Source organism: Argiope bruennichi, chromosome 1 (genome assembly GCF_947563725.1).
Source record: "Argiope bruennichi chromosome 1, qqArgBrue1.1, whole genome shotgun sequence".
NCBI classification, from domain to species: Eukaryota; Metazoa; Arthropoda; class Arachnida; order Araneae; family Araneidae; genus Argiope; species Argiope bruennichi.
Window position 1 is genome coordinate 79439512 of NC_079151.1, and position 17290 is coordinate 79456801.

Consider the following 17290-nt stretch of genomic DNA (forward strand, 5'->3'; position numbering starts at 1 on the left):
TAGATTTATAAAGAAATCAAAAATACTGCAAAATGAAACACATCATTTGTTATAAAATAAATCCACTAGTTAATAAATTATTGACACATTTTTCTGTTGCCTACTTCACAATTTGTTTGAAAAAAAATGTTGTTTATTTAACCTAAAGTCACATTTCAATATCTTCATAAAAGGGGGAAAAATACAGTTCAAAATAAAAATAAATTTAAAAGAAAAACATAAATAACTTAACAAATAATGTAAAAGTATGGTATAAGGTTCATTCGTCAACGTGTAATTGTTCAGCTCCACGCAATTCTGTGAGAAAAATATTTTAGTGAATAAAGATATTTTGTGAAAACAAAGATTTCATAGAATAAAGATTATTATTCCTGAGAAATCAAGAAAATAATTTTGCAATTTATAATCATATAAATCATTAATTTTCCAAAGAAATATCATCCAATCAAACACAACAAATATTTGATAAGAAATAAATCCACCAGTTGATACACTATAGCGCCACTTTTCTTCTAAAAGGTTCAATCTCCGTTTGTTTGGAGCCCACATCCTGGGATATCCAGCATGATAGATCAAACGAGAATATCAGAGCTTAGTTTTGACACTCACATCACTCAAAGGCTGTTTCCTTAACGGTCAGTTGACAGCGTGAACGTGTACTCGTAGAAATTGCTAGATGAGATTGTCGTGTATCTTTCTAAATGTCTTAGCAAATTACTTATTTGATGCTGAAAAATCGACCCAAAGTCTGAACGGAGGATTGTTTTTGATTCCATCGTTCGATTAATATTTCGAACGAAAAGAATATACTTCCCAAGATGCTCCATAGTATTCTTCATTTCTGCATGATTGGAATTGGAATGAGGAGTAGTATCCCCGAAGCTTTCGCGTAAACTCTAATAAATGTATTTGTGCATTATTAATCACACGCCATTGGCGAAAAATAATTTTTAAGAAACTTATTGGCGCACAATTTTTGGCGATTAATCACTGTTATAAAATTAATGCACAGTAATTAGAAAATCACATGAGCGTTTTGTACTCTTCTTATCTGACCGTTTAAAACCAAAATAAGTCACAGAAAAATTGCAATCATAAGATTACATAACAACTTTCATTTATTTAAATCATTGGGTTTTTCAATTCTAGTGTTTTCATGCTTGTGAAAATACATATTGGCAGATGTTTTTATTTTTGATAAATTTGGTTCCAAATTTAATTGAAATATACATTTTAAATCATAAATTTATGCACAAAATTTCATCTGTCTTACTCTTTATATTTTATATAGTTATCGTATTAACGTATATTTGGATTGCAGGACCAATATATTTCATGTATAAAAATCACCACACTTCGATTAGATATCATATACCAAATTTCACCCATCCAGTTCAAAGCTTTTTTGAATTATCATGTTCAAAGATGGACTTTTCATATTAATTGAGGTGATCTGAAACGTAGAGAAACGTAGAGATAATTTAATGTTCGAATTTTTTGGAGATGTAACATTTTCATTTTTTGCACATTTCGCATACAAGAAAGAAAATGTTATAAATTTCAAGCATGAAAATTCGTATTAAAATGCAATCTCCATAAAATTGCTGAATAATTTCTGAGAGATTCATGGAACCTATAATATATATTCTTTAATTACAATATTGTTGCCTCATTTGAGAATTTGAAATATATGTTGACTTTTTAATTAAAATGCATTAACTATAGTAAATTAATTTTGATTTTTTACAGTTGTCGATCTACGTTTAGTACGTCCAATGTCTTGCGTCGAACGCCAAGAGCTTTGCAATAATTCCAGTTCCAGCCAATCAGGAGCTAGCGGTAGTGACGGATACAGACAATACAGGCAAGGTAACTTTTTGTAAAAGTAGCAGTGACATTGTATTTTGTATAGATACATTTAAAATGCATAATGTTTCAAAAGAAGTTTTTTTTTTTTTTTTTTTTTTTTTTTTTTTTTTTTTGTTCAGTTATATAAGCCTTAACGTTCTGTTCACATTTTATGGGGGAAGGGGAAGAAAAAAGGAAGAATATCGCTTTATTCCTTTTTTAAGTATTTTGAAACTTAGAATAGTGATATAATCATTGAAGAGATTCTATTACTTCTTTTTAACATCACTGAGTCAAATGAAATTTAATTAAAATTGGGAAAAAAATATCGCATCTTCTAATTTAAACTGTGAAATTCGCAAAATCCTTTAATGATTGTAAGAAGCATATGCCAAAATAATAAGTAATGTTTAAATTCATGTTACACGAGTGGAATCTTTTCAATAATATTTCGGTGTCTAGACTGTAGAATTTATACATATTTTTAGAAAGCAATGTTTTTCTCGATATTTTAAGACGTACTTTCAAGCGAAACTGCTTTCTCTGTCTTTAATAATTCTTGTATATAAGAAAAATAAAATAAAAAAAATAACATTTTAGATTGCTATCATTGAACAAAAATTCAGTTAAATTCATTGAAATAATTTCTTACCTTTTAAATTTATTTAAAGCTGAATTGTCGTTTCCATAAAGTAATCACTGAAATTATATCCTACTTTTTCCTTACATTCGTAATCTTTACAACGCTCATACATATGAAAGCACTTTCTTCCGAATAATAGTGAAATCTGGAGGACGACGATGTTTCATTATTAATTAATGAAACAATACAAGAAAACTCAGAAATACTGAATCGAAGCAAAATATCAAAATCACTTCTTTATCACAACATTAGCGTATTACCTTATATATATGTAAATTTTTTCGTGCATCTCGTAAACGGCTCTAACGATTTGGATCACATTTTATATTTAGATAAGATTTTGATTTTTTCTGTTTATCTAAACAGATGTTTTTCGTTAAAAGTGCAATTTTACACACACGCAAAAAAAAAAAAAAAAAAAAAAAAAAAAAAAAAACTTTTTTTTTACTAACTATTTTCTACTATACTCTATAACTATACTCTACTCTCATGTCAACATGAAAGCAGATATCGATTATTTTTAATACGAAATATGTAAAAAGAAATTATTGTAATTATCAAAAAATTAGAGCTCGCATTTTGGCATTTAGGATAGTTCAAAAACGCTTTTGCAATACATGGCTGAAAGATACATTTATTTTGAATGTACATTTCAACATCCTATTACTAATGCATTATTTACATTTACTGTGAATCAAACTGCTACAAAAATAAATAAGTGAATGAATAAAAACAATGGTACACAAATTTAGCATCTGAAGTGTAGATTCTTTTCAAATTTACTTAAGATTGGCTTTTATTTGTCGCAATTTCGCGACAAATATGTGAATGCACCAATTTATAAACCACTGACTTCAATCAATAAAATTCAATAAATGATTTTGTGATTACACTTGTAGTCCTAGTTGATTTTGGTTTCATTAATTAATTGATACAATTTTGGTTTCATTGGACCAAGAATAAAAGATGTCCAAAATACACATTCCCTCGATAAAATCAAAATAATTGCTAGATTCTTGCCAATGATCTATATTTCGCAACTTCTCCTCGCCACTGCCATTCAAAGCATTCGCATCTTTATCTAGAATTTTATACAGGTGGAGAGGAGAAAAACATTTATTGAAAAGTATGCAAGAAAGTTTCGGAGATACCACTTCTTCTGATTTTTATTGGAGTATTGATGCACTTGTTCGCATAGTATCTCAAGAATTTTCTTGCAAGTGGCCCAAGACATCCTTTCATTATCGATCCGTGTCTTTCTCCAACTATATGGACCGGATCTAACGTTGTGGAAATTTTTGTAATAAAAAGATGGAATAAAGACTTTATTTTTCATTTAGTTATTTTTATCTGAAATTTAATTAATATGATTAATTGTTGGTCAGATATTTCCAATAAATGTCTCATATAGAGAAGTTCGATGTCAGATGCATGGAAATATATTTGTGATAATTTCACAATGAGCTGTATTTTTGAGCTGATAAGAATTTCACCGCAAATTCATTTGATGAAAAAGAATATGAATATTATATATGTTTTTAAAAAATTAACCTCTTTAGTATCAACTGATTGGCTCATCGTTTATTTTTTGGGATGTTTACTTTCAATTAAATATCTCTCGCCAAAATTTGCATTTTCATTTTTATGCATCAAGTTATAAGAATAATTAAAGCCGTATTAGTTTAACAAATTTCTGCCACTTCAATTCCTTATGTAATGAAACGATATTAATAGAGTGAAATTATATGGCATTGTAGCGTTTAAAACGTAATGGAACGATTAATCTATCTTTTAATTTTCTTAATTCTATAATATACTTTTCTTATTTCTCATGTAAAATACGTAGAAAAGAGGATACATTATACTTTTCTTTCTTAGCTTCAAACAATGAAATATATATATATATATATATATATATATATATATATATATATATATATATATAACGCTATTAAATATTTGATGAAAAAGTGAAAAGGGTTTTAATTTTAAAGCAACAATGTCACCTGTTCAAAATTAAGCAATAAATTTTGTATTGTTATTGGATTGATTTAAATAAAAATATATTTTTTGCATTTTAAAATGACACAGATATCATTTTTGTGTCTATTATTTTCGGAAATTATCACAGAATGATGCCAAAATGTCGCTTAGATTTTAATTAATTAAAATTTATAAAAACTCGCTCCAAAGGACTCATTTCTATTCTATGTAGCTCAAAGTTTGGTATTTCTAAGTCAAGCGTTCTGGCCTATAGTGGCCCTCACATTATCCTTTATTATTGGAAGATACAGTTTGTATTTTCCCTTTGAGATCAGTTAAAAACTAATCGATTTATATTCCATAATTTACTGCAAACGATTGATAAATTTTAAGTGCATATATGTGTCCGAATATTTCTTTTTTTAAATAAAAAAATATATTCTTCTCATTAAAAAAAGAATCTATAGATTCAATGGAAATCATTTGAATTTTCATTTTGTATTTCTACAAAAGGAGAATATTTAAAGTTCAGACTTTCGATAAAAATAACTTTTGAAAAGATGTCTGAAAGTAAACGAATTTTCAAGCTTTTAAATTTATCAGCTGCATATAAAATGTTGAAAGGATTGAAAAAATAAAGGAACCTTTTTTTTTCACAATTAAAAATATTTGAGGAAAAAACAGAAATCCGTGCATAATATCAATTTTATCAGTAATTCAAGAAGAAAGTCGATATTTCTTTTTACAAAGCCATTTTGTAACAAAAGTAAATTAAAATAGGGATTAATTTGTAATTCTTGTTTTAATTTATGTTTCTTTGAGACATTCATCTCGTTATTTGCCTGACATGCAGTAATGATTTTATGAATACAGCATTTTAATGAAGATATATTTTAAAGCGAATCAATATTCTGAATAAATTAATTCTGTAAATACATGTATCAGAAAGCTGCTAATTAGATGTAAAGTTTACTTTATTAATTTTTATTTAAGGAAGGATTTTAATAACATTTTTCAATTCTAGAGAATTAAAAAAAATATGCGTTAACATATCCAATCAAAATTGTATTACATTTTAAAGAAAAAGTGATTTTTTTTTTAGCTATTTTAAATGAATATTCTCATTTCAGTTACTAAGAACATTTATTTACATTATTTGTGTTATTGAAAATAAACGCAAAATAAAGTCATATAATAGAATACGAAGAAAAAATTGCACACATTGCGTTGTCTTCGAATTTAAGAATCGCTATGCTTGCAAAGAAAAAGAAAGATCCATTATCACAAATGGCACTGCCTTTTCACGCTAGAAAAGAAAAGAATACTCAACGTCGCAAAAGCACAAGTGAAAAATCGATGGCCTTTCTTTAAAGAGGCCAAACATTTCCTCCGTAACCTCGTCAATCCCCAATTCATATCCACTCTAGCCCTCAACAAGGAAAGTGATTTCTAGAAGATAAAGCCAACGAATTTCCATCCTGACAGGACAAGAAAAGGAACACCTAACAAAAAGGAAATCTTCCTCGGTCAGTACCGATTAGTGGACAACGGTCACCCATTGTTCCGACTGGATCGCCCTCCGTAACCGAGTCAGATGCCATTAAGAGATCTCCCTTCATGTCGCCTACCTTCCTCCTTCAGTAATTGGCTGCAAGGAACGGACCCTCCGCCCCCTACTAGTTCTTTTCGCTTCCTCCCCAAAGAGACTAATAATCCAAGTTCCCGAAAAGTCGTTAGCTATCTCACGGAAGTCGCACTGTTTTCCTTCCACCATGTTCCTCCTGAAAAAATAAAGAAAGGAAATGGAAAAAGAAAAACATTAATAAAGATGGGGAGGTAATTAGAGTGAAAAGGGAGGATCGAAGAGGGTCTCTAATTGTTTTGTTCATCAACATTGGATCATCCATTTGTGTTAGGCTGTCTTTAATCTATTAAATCAACTTTAATGAGTAAATACGGTCCGCAACCTCGGCGAATGTGTCGCCACGGTTATTTATAAAGTTTGGACCTGATTGCTTTAATGAAGGAATTTGTATGTGACTGCTAGGAGTAATGGGATTTGCATGGAAAGGTCTGTAGCTCCTGAAGAAAATATTGGTTAAGTTCTTAATAATCTATAAAGATTATTATTTTAAGAGAAAAGTCCATTCCTTCGAAAATTGCATCAGTCGAAAATTCACAGAATTTATTTATTACAAGGACTCGAATCTTAAATAAATTTAATCAAATCACAAAGCTCAATTCTAAAATGTATGTCGTTTCTGACATGAGGCTGTGTATTTACAGTATTTGTAGAAAATATACTGCAAAAAAATCTAGAAATATCTAATTAATTTTATATATAAATTTTTATGAATAGTTATGGAATTTCTTAAAGATATCATTAAAGATCTTTTGAAAGTTTATACACGTCGTATTAATGCATAAACTTTTCAAGCTACAGTTTGAAACACAAATATATTATTAATATATTTGTTAGATACGTTGTAAATCCGATTTGAAAGTGTGTAATCAAATAACATTGTATTATCTAGAATATCAGAGTAATACAATCTACATAATCAAATAATAGAAATTTAAGTTTCAAGGTAAAATTATTGAAAGAAGATCATTGATCCTCCCTCAGTTTAAAGTAATTCTGAAGAAAGCAAAACAATAATTGTTTGCTTCTTAAAAACACTTTCCTCGTGTAGATTTACTAGAAAACAGCATCTGAAGATGTTGTAAATTTAATCAATTGGTAATTATTGTTACATAGATTGATTAGGAATTTCCTCATATTTGATGTAAAAAAACAATAGATAATGAAACATTTTTACTACATCTCAGACACTAAATTACAACTTGAAAGACAATGATATTTGACAGTTAAATTAAGAGAAAAAAATCAGGTGTTTTAGTTTCAAAGCGCAAAGGAAAGAAAGTACAGCAGGAACTTAGCTATTAATTCATAGAAGGTTGTTCATGTAAGTGAGAGAATATATGTGAAAGTGGTAGTAGGTGACATAACAATTGGGGGGGGGGGTGAAAGAGTGTATGGATGTCCTCATCGCCAGTTTCAAAGGCAACTGCAGGGATGAGGCGTTTCTGTCCTTTTTTTTTAAATAAATATGATGAGAAAGTGAAAATTTATTATAATGTCACAACTGCCATTTTGTATGTTGTGGATGATAATTAGGAGCAAAGTAGCAGTACTATATAGATGTGCTTTGCTATACATGATAGCCAGTTCTTTAACATAGTGTAATCTGAAAAATATAAATTAAATGAAATGTATTCTTAAGTAATATTGATAAAAAAAATGTTTCAGTGAAAAGAAAATCAAAAGTGGAAAAAAAAAATCAAACTTTAAATTGTCTGAAGTTTGAAATTTTTCATAATGTGGTTATTCACATAAAACGAGTAGAGATAAATTATTAATTAACAGAGAAATTCGAAATGCGAGCTAAAACGGAAGTAAATTATTTAATTTTTGTGACATGGTAAAAACTGTTTGTTTCCGGAATAAGCATTACATTGAGAAATTTGATTATGAAGATACAAAAACGACACATTCTTATAATAGTAAAGTAACTGCAGGTTAAAAAAAAACTTTCTTCATTGAGATTTTTAACTTCTTTCTGTCAAAGTATATATATATATTCAAATAATTGCGTAAGCCAAAGATCACATCTTTTAATTTTAACCTCTGGTCTGATTTTGAAAATGTTTAATTTTCTATAATAGTTATGAGTACAAATCATTCTTGAATGGTTTCTCTTCAACACTTTCTATTTTGGGAAGAAAGTGTTGGAGATTTTGGATCCTCTTGACTGAGTATCATAACTACTGTGCCAATTTCTCCAATTATTATTTTATGTTAAAAATCATTATCTTTAAGTGCCACAGTGTTAGTAATTTATTCCATAACACCTTTAATTGTCTAGAGAAATTTTCAAAACACATCTTTTATCCTACATGACTCCAGAAAATGAAAACGTGACAAAATCCCCCAGGTTCAAAAGGTGATCAATATCGACAATGCTTATATTATATGAAAACTCATGTCTCATATATATGTTATTTATGGTGGACTGAAAATCTATTATGCTCCATTCTCGAGATTAGTGAAAAGTCTTTGATAGAGCCCCTAGCCTCAACAATTGCACATATATATATATATATATATATATATATATATATATATATATATATATATATATATATATATATATATATATATATATATATATATATATATATATGTATATATATATATTTCAGTTTCATTCCTCATTTAATTATATGAGATTATCAGCGAAGATGGCTGGTAAAAACTGAAATTAATTTGTGAGATTTGCATTGTAATTATCTACTAAAACGATTTCTTTTAGAGATACTTAAGAAAAAGAAACTCCACTTAAGAAAGTTAATAAAAGAAAACATATCAAACATTGAAGATAAAGATTGTACAGACATGTATGCAAATTGGTAAAAAATAAATTAACTCATAGAAAAAAACTCAATTCATTTTCGGTAGAACATCTCATTTAGATTTTGAAATTGATTTCGTGTTATTTAGTGTTTACTAGTGATGTTATCTAGCAAATCTTTCAATAAAGATTTTTTCTCTTTATTAGTTCCAATTCAACTTCCATGGCTTAATATATAATTTTAATAAATATAATAATGTATAATTCCATTTTCACTAAATTTTTTAAGGATTATAATTTTTAATAAATCAATAAGTATTTTAATAATATTTTGAATAGTAAAAGTGAAATATATAAGTAAACCCTTCAGTTAGCTTTTATATAATTTCTTACTAAAAATTTATTTTTAATACAAAAGTTTGATTTTTTTTGAATGACAATTAAAATATTTTTAACTACAAGCATAAATATATTAAAATTAAAATATAATTAAATCTCAGTACACATAAATTAAACATATAATTAAATCTATTTTAATTCATGACAGAATGATCAAAGCCTATTTTATTGTAATTTAACGTTCGACTGTTGTTTAAATACATTTTTGTATTCTTAAAACTTGCGTAATGAAATTTTGAATTAAAAATTGATGAGTTTTTCTTATTTCAGATATATCATAGGATAGGATTTTATTAGAAATGATGTGGAATTTAATTATGTCAAAAACTGAAACGTCTAAAGAATTTCATTCCTGTGGTAAGTATATTAAACGTTCCCATTTCATTAAAAATTAAAATTCATGAACAAATTAACAATTTCTTGTAAGTATTAATTTACGTATTTAACAATATTGAATTTTGGTACTATGAAAAATAAAAAAAAAGGTCCGATTATCTTGTATTGGAATGAATTGTTTTAGAAATAAATATTTATTCACTGTTCTTTTAATAATCCCGTGATGCTTGTACCTTTATAGAAATATAAATTTACTTACAAAATCCAGTTTTCTATAAATATATTAATTTTACATTTGCTATGTATTTTACCTATTTAAAAATTCTTTTCAATTATTAAAATTTATTAAATACTGCTTGGATTTTAAATAACGCCATTTTAAACTGAAATATTGAGCCGAGGCCTTCAAAAAATTTTAATGAAGAAGGTTTGGAAAAAAGCAATAAAAATGGGAAATTTTCATAATTAATGCAATAGCGCAACCTATTCAAAACTAACAGATACAAATTGAACTACGCCAATGCTTATAGTTGAAAATGAGTCAATTATGCTATTTCTGATCTAATCAATCTTTTTGGTTTCTTCTTGATAAATTTTTCATATTCCAAAAACAGAAATCACATGAATTGATATATTTCACCCTGAAATATATGGAAATGTAACGTTTTTTCTTATATCTTTTAACATTGCTCTGGAAGTATTAGATCAATTTTGAATACTGAAGACAAATTTATTTGAAATAATGTTATATTTTCACTGTATAAATACAGTTTTTTAGAATTTTCAAGGAAACTGCCAGGTGGGTTCCCGGTGTAAAATGTCCAATAAGCTCGGTAATGGATAACAACTCGTTATTCAAAGAAAAAATACGAAAGACAGGTAGCAAAATTGCAGTCGAGATTTTTCTCAAATAGCATTACTGTAGAAATTAACGATGCATAAGAAATTAATAGATATCTAACTAAGCAAAAAGTAATAATAATATTAGATATTGTGTTATGGCGAAAAAGATTACAATTTTTACATTGTCAGAAAAAGATGCTAAATGGTGTTTTGAGCTCGCATGTATAATTTTGTTAGAATGGAATATCGTTTTCCGCCTCTAGAGTGACCAAATAATAGATAATTATATAATTTGATTTTTTAAAAATCTTTTAAAATTTAAAACACCTTTCTTTAATATTTACAAATAAATGTTTTTAAAAGAAATTGAAATCGAACGAGTAGCATTTATACTTTATTATTACAATAAAATAATTATAAAAGTGATATTTATAATATTATCATAACAACATTTCAGACAGCCTGCTTTTTTTTTTCTTTTGCAATCGAATTTTGGCATAACATTCCCTGCCGCCATTTTTTTTATCGAGTCTTCTATCTCAAGATTTTTTTTTGCATTATGTAATTACATTTATCATGATATCAAGCTTCTATCATGACATTAACTGCCCTTTCGAATGCTTAGCGCGTCACGGAATGCGTAGTTTAGACAATTCTCAGTCTGCTGTTTGCCCGGCAAACAATTGATGTCTTTATCAAGTATGGCTTTCAATATCAATGGATCATACACATTCCAATCAATGAGATCAGTGTAAGATGAAACATTCATATTAAAAATAGGAAATTAGAACAATCGAAGTCTATTTTTTTTAAATGTTAACCTTTAATTGGGGACGTGCGGTCTGTGAGACCGCTAGCGATGTATTTTCTGTCACCCCTATTCTATTTTTAGGTCAATTGAATGGAATGACCCTGCAGCTTCCTGTTTTGTGACCTTCAATACACGTGCACTTTTTCAACCGATTTCAGCAGATGCTTTTTAAAATAATTCAGTTATTTCTTCGAGTGCGGTTTCTAAGACCGCATCTCCCTATTAGTGTCCCAGTGATAAACAAGGCTTAGCAGATGGCGCTAAAACTTGGGCCCCGAAATATCATCCAGTTTACTGATCCTATTATGAAGCAGTGCTCCAGACACTTTTAAATGAAGCAGAAAGTGGTTTCAGTGATAAGAATAATTGTACAGAAGAGTTTTTCGATAACAGTTCGCATTCAACTGATTTTGATATGTATGTTCAAACATAATTATTTTTTCTAGTGATAATGTATTTTGAAAAATTTATAAAATATATTAATATAACAAGAGATATATATACAGAATTTATAGGTTGATTTTTATACTAGTTCTTAACTTATATGTTTAAAAGTCCCTAGAAAACCGCGCTATGAAAGTCACACAAGCCGATAAAAAAAGGGCCAAATTTACCTATTGTCAATTTTTCTATTTTTCATATAATTACCGATTTTTACATAATATTGTTTTCTATATACCTTCATATACTGTAAAAATAAATATGATTTAAAAAGTAAAAAGTAATATACTTTTTCAAGAATATTATTTATTGTAACATGTAATTTGTGGAGAAATGTATGTTCCAACGCATTTACTTTTTTAAATGATAATATATTTTGAAAAATTTCTAAAACATATCTATATATGAAGAAAAATATCTGCAAAATATATTGGCAGTTTTTCATACTAATACATTCAGTAAAAAATTTAATTTGAGTGTAAATGTAATGCGGTCTCGTAGACAGCAGCTCCCCAGTTAAGTCCTAAAATTTCACCTCCCCAGTTAAGGGTTAAGGACTTTCAAAACATAATAGACTGCTAATTCATGGATATGCTATTCAGCGTCTAAAGGCATTATGAACAATAATTCTTCAGAGTGTGTGAAGTAACTGTTTCTTTAAATTACTGGATTTAGTTTGGCTTTCAGCTATAAGAGCAAATATCCAGGTACGGCATTGAATTTGAACTGCCGCCATGCCCCATCTTTAAAAGTACGGTGAATGTTGAAAGCAAACCAAGTTGGGGAATAGTTATAAACTCGCATTGCATTCATTGATAGAATAATTAATTTTTCGGAAGGGGATTAATCTGAAAGTTACAAACATAGAATGCTATTCGATGGACTCTTTTCATGGTAAATTTTACCAGGCGATTTGTGCACTAAATTTAGAGGAAATACGCCCATTGAAAGTGATGAGATTATTCTGCACAAAAGTTTTTTGTCTAGGCTAAGGTTTCGAAGAGGAAATTTGGCTAATTTTGTTGAAATACTTTGAAAAGGAGCACTGAACTTTTTTACACACAATTCTAAATTTTTGCCGATACTCACTAAAAATTTATTGATTGCAGATGTATTTTCATCAATGTGTTGATACAACCGTTGAGAGGGTAATAGGCAATAACCTACAAATTCTGTTTGTTAAAACTGCAGCTACCCCAATGGTATAAAGTATTTTGTATTTATTACACAATCTTGAAAGTAAATTCTATTCTGTTGCAATGTTTGTGATGGTAGGTTTGTCAACAGGAGTTGTCGACGTTGATGGTTTAGACTGTTGTATCGTAATTGTCCGAATTCCCTCCATATTGATTGGATTCGGATGAAATCAACAAAGACGCATTAAATTTCTCTGTGCTTTCTTTTTCAGGCTGAAAACGTGATTGTTACAGTCCCATAATTTTCAAAATTTTAGCTTTATTATTTGTTGCAGTAATATCGTAGGAGTCAATGAATATCTTTCTAATAATTCATTGGTTGTTAAGGAAGTTTATTACTTTTGCAAGTACTTTTTTTATTTGGGTCATTTGGACTAATTTATAATTTTCATGTCGAAATGTCAAAAAGTACTTTCTGTTATGGCAGATATCTTCTAACTTACTTTTCTATGTTTTAAAATGTTTATGTACTTTAAATGGTATGCTTTCATGTGTATATACTGAATAATAAGAACTGAAGCTTTTGACCATATATCTTTACCTTTTGGTACGACGATGTCTTCAAGTTCCTTAGACGTAGTCTTCTTATAAATTTCGTTATCACGTTTTATTGCTCGCAAGCTTTACTCATTTCCTAAAGGTTTCGTATCTTGGCAATGAATTGCCTCTGATATTAATTAAATTAACAAAAATGGACATTTTCATGTTGAACGAGTATGATGCCTGATTAAAATGGCGAAAACAAACGTAGAATGAAGTATTACAGTCGGAATTATACTGAAAAAGCGGGTGTGCTCACACAGCGGCTAAAGCGCACTTCTTCCTAGAATTTTATCATCCTCTCCTAGAAAAAACATGTGCAATGAATGTTAAACGTTCTATTCTACGCACCTGCATTAGTAGCGCATTCCTGTAGTCACGAGGAATGTCCTATTTCGGATCGTTTTTTAAATGGAGAATTATCTCAATAATTTAATATTTGAAATCAATTCGGAGGTTGTGAGAATTACTATAACATAATAATATTTCACACATGTTAATTTGGGGACATTTAGCTCATTTTTATCACGGTGTCCTTTAAAAAAGTGTGATTTTTTTTAAATACCTATTTTTTTATAAACAATTTAATCAATAGTGATAGCTGCAACAAAGGGAATATTCCGTATAAGCATCTCAACTTTTATATTCCGTATAAGTATCTCAACTTTTATATTCCATATAAGCATCTCAACTTTTATATTCCCTATAAGCATCTCAACTTTTATAGGATCCCGACTGGTATGAAATTTCCAGTCGAATTTGAGGTTTTTTTTTTTTTTTTGTTGATACAATCATATTTATGTGTTTTGCCGAACTTTTGTGTTCGTCACCAAATCGCCAAATATTAGCTATGTTTGACGCTATGATATCCGTTATTTTTTTTAGAATCCAATAAAAATTCATGTAGCTCTATTTTTCCAGGTATGATATTAATTTGGAAGAGACGTGACATTAGACTCTTAACAATATTGCAACTCGATATTAAGTAAAATATGACGATATTTGAAAAAGAGTTTACGTGGCATTAGATAATTTCCTTTCATACCCTTTTTCATTGTAGTACTTCATCGCGAAATCTATATCTATGACTTTCATTTCAAAGTTATAAGTCAATAAAATCTTAGGCAGAGTTCAATAGGTGATTTAATAAATTATCTAATTTATGAAAATGAATCATTCGGTAATCGCTTATTTAAAGCATGAAAACCCCTTTTGCATCTGAAATATAATGTATATGGTGTTCGGATTTCCAAAAGGAATGGCTTATGCCTAGAGAACCACTCATGGTAGAAAATGAAATTCAACGATGGATGCATTATCACAGGAAGTTTTCTACATCCCAGATAATGAATGATGCTATAAGGTAGTCGCTGACGATCATTTCGCATAATACAAATGAAATGATGGTACTCCATACAATATTCCTTTATGTGCCATAAAGTGGTCATTCCATGACAATCTCACTCTACCTCTCTAGGTGGACATCACGCTGCACTAAACTGAAAGTTCTATAAATTTCCACTTTTAGAACTAGAATTCAGTATTCATATGAGTGGAGAATAAGAGAGTGGAGATAACCGAAATATTATGTCATTACCTTTCATTTCTAATTTTGGACTAAAAAGAAATTTTCAAAGGTCGGATGCCCAATCTTCCTATCCAGACCTTATTATATCTAGCCTTTTTTTCGAATTTATGGCAGATTTTAGTTTGACACCACTCCCCTGATTACATGGTGAATATCCAGATTTAGGACAAATTTAAATAGCAGTCATACATTGATTGCCAGAAACCATGTAGGTGATGGTCTCTAGATCTTAGAACTGGTATTTCTCTAGTTTCAGGATTGCCAATTTTTGCTTCAGGTTTTTAAAAGTATTTGAGGACAGTTAAAAATGCAGTCTTCCTATTTCAAACATTTATTTTTGAGTCAGATTTGATTACGCTGCAAATGCTATTAAGTATTCTTCAAAATATATAAAATCTTTCTGATATCAAAGTAATTATTAATGGTAATGATATCGAGCTTAATTAACTTTAGAAAGAAATCTTACAAACTTTTCTTCTTAATTTATTATAAATTTATTGTTGGTTGTTCTTTCAATACAGCACTCATTTTTCAATATTGTTATCCTATAAATCTTGCATATCTGTATTAATGTTAAAAAATTTGTGTAAATCTTGTTACTTAATGGGATATTATTGGGCAGACAATTGTATTTTGAAATAAAAATTTAGCTAAAAATTATTTTGAATTATGTGAATGTGTACAGCTGAGAATTAAAAAAAATATTCTTATCACTTATAAGATAATCAAAAATATCTCCTTCCATTGCTTCAAATTCTGGAAATATTATTTGCTGATATTGACAAATTCTTTTCACATAAATTTAAACTTCAACAGATGTGTTAAAACAATTTAAAAATATAATTCTTCATTAATTTTTATTAAAAAATATTTTAGAAATGCTATGATTCGCTCTTCTTAAATATTACATAACTAGCCGCCTTTGGCGACCAGCCGGTTCGCCAATCTTAATGCTCGTTAAAATTTTGATAATTAAATATTTTATGTAATTCCTACTTTAATAGCTTCTTCATCAAATATTTTAAAGCTTCAAATTTTGATAGTCATATAATTCACTCATAATAATATAAAGTCCTTCAGCCATAACATAATATGTATCTCTCTAATTTTCTGTTAGTTCCGGTAGAATTTATGCTTAAAATTAAAATGGAAATGACTAAACTGCAATTAATAAAATAATATTTTTTACTGAAACAAAGCATTTTTTTTAATAATATGATTACTGATAACAGAGTCACTGAGCGTTTAAACTTTATGGGCACTAAAGAATATCTTTCTTAATTTATGTAATATCTCAAGAATTTGTCAACAAAATTTTCTTAGATTCATCATGAGCAGATCGATTCATTAACAATTTTTCATTTTAAATGCATCAAACTTTAAGAAAATAAAATGAATCGTTTAAAATAATCGGTCGAAAACAGGTTTAAAAAACTACTTTAAAAACGATGTACTTAAAACTATAAGCATATACAAAAAATATATAACTAACATAAATACAATTTACTTACAAAAGCATGCAACTAACCTAAAAATAATTTAAATCATCCGTTGATAACGGTTGTCATGGCAACAATCAGAATGCGCATGCGTGAATTTTCTTCGCCAGCTCCGGTAACCCAAATGCGTGAATTTTTCTACGCCAGTTGGGGTAACGCTATGCAGATTATACATTTTTAATTTCCTTTATTCTGTGTTATTTTAATTCAAAAGTACTTCAGAATGAATCTGAAACATGGATTAATTAACAATGTTTAATTTTAAATGCATAAAACATTAAGAAAATAAACAGAATCGTTTGAAATAATCCACCGAAAAATGTTAACCCTAGCCTCATTACTGTTGAGAGAAAAAGCCTTACTCATTTGGCGGTGGGGAAAATGGAAGATTATTTTGGCGGAAAAGTTGGCGGTGGGGAAAATAGAAGATTTTTTTGGCGGGAAAGTTAGTTTTTTATTAATAATTAAAATTCTAATTAAAATTTTAAAAAAAGGGACCCCAGGTGCACATTCCCGACCTCTAAGGTATACATGTACCAAATTTGATAGCTGTATGTCAAATGACCTGGCCTGTAGAGCGCCAACACACACACACACACACACACAAACATTGAACTTTATTATAAGTATTAGCCGCCTTTGGCGACCAGCCGGTTCGCCAATCTTAATGTTCGTTAAAATTTTAATAATTAAATATTTTATGCAATTTCTACTTTAATAGCTTCTTCATCAAAATATTTTAAAACTTCAA

General features: G+C 28.6%; 1 protein-coding gene across 1 annotated transcript in view; it reads left to right on the forward strand.

Annotated features, from left to right (window-relative positions):
• LOC129981047 (cell adhesion molecule Dscam2-like) overlaps window positions 1-17290 on the forward strand; it is a 268212-nt gene that overhangs the window by 239948 nt on the left and 10974 nt on the right. The window contains exons 27-28 of the mRNA XM_056091664.1: window positions 1750-1864; window positions 9556-9642. Coding sequence (XP_055947639.1) covers window positions 1750-1864; window positions 9556-9571 — 131 coding nt within the window. The 3' untranslated portion in view covers window positions 9572-9642. The remainder of the gene's footprint in view (window positions 1-1749; window positions 1865-9555; window positions 9643-17290) is intronic.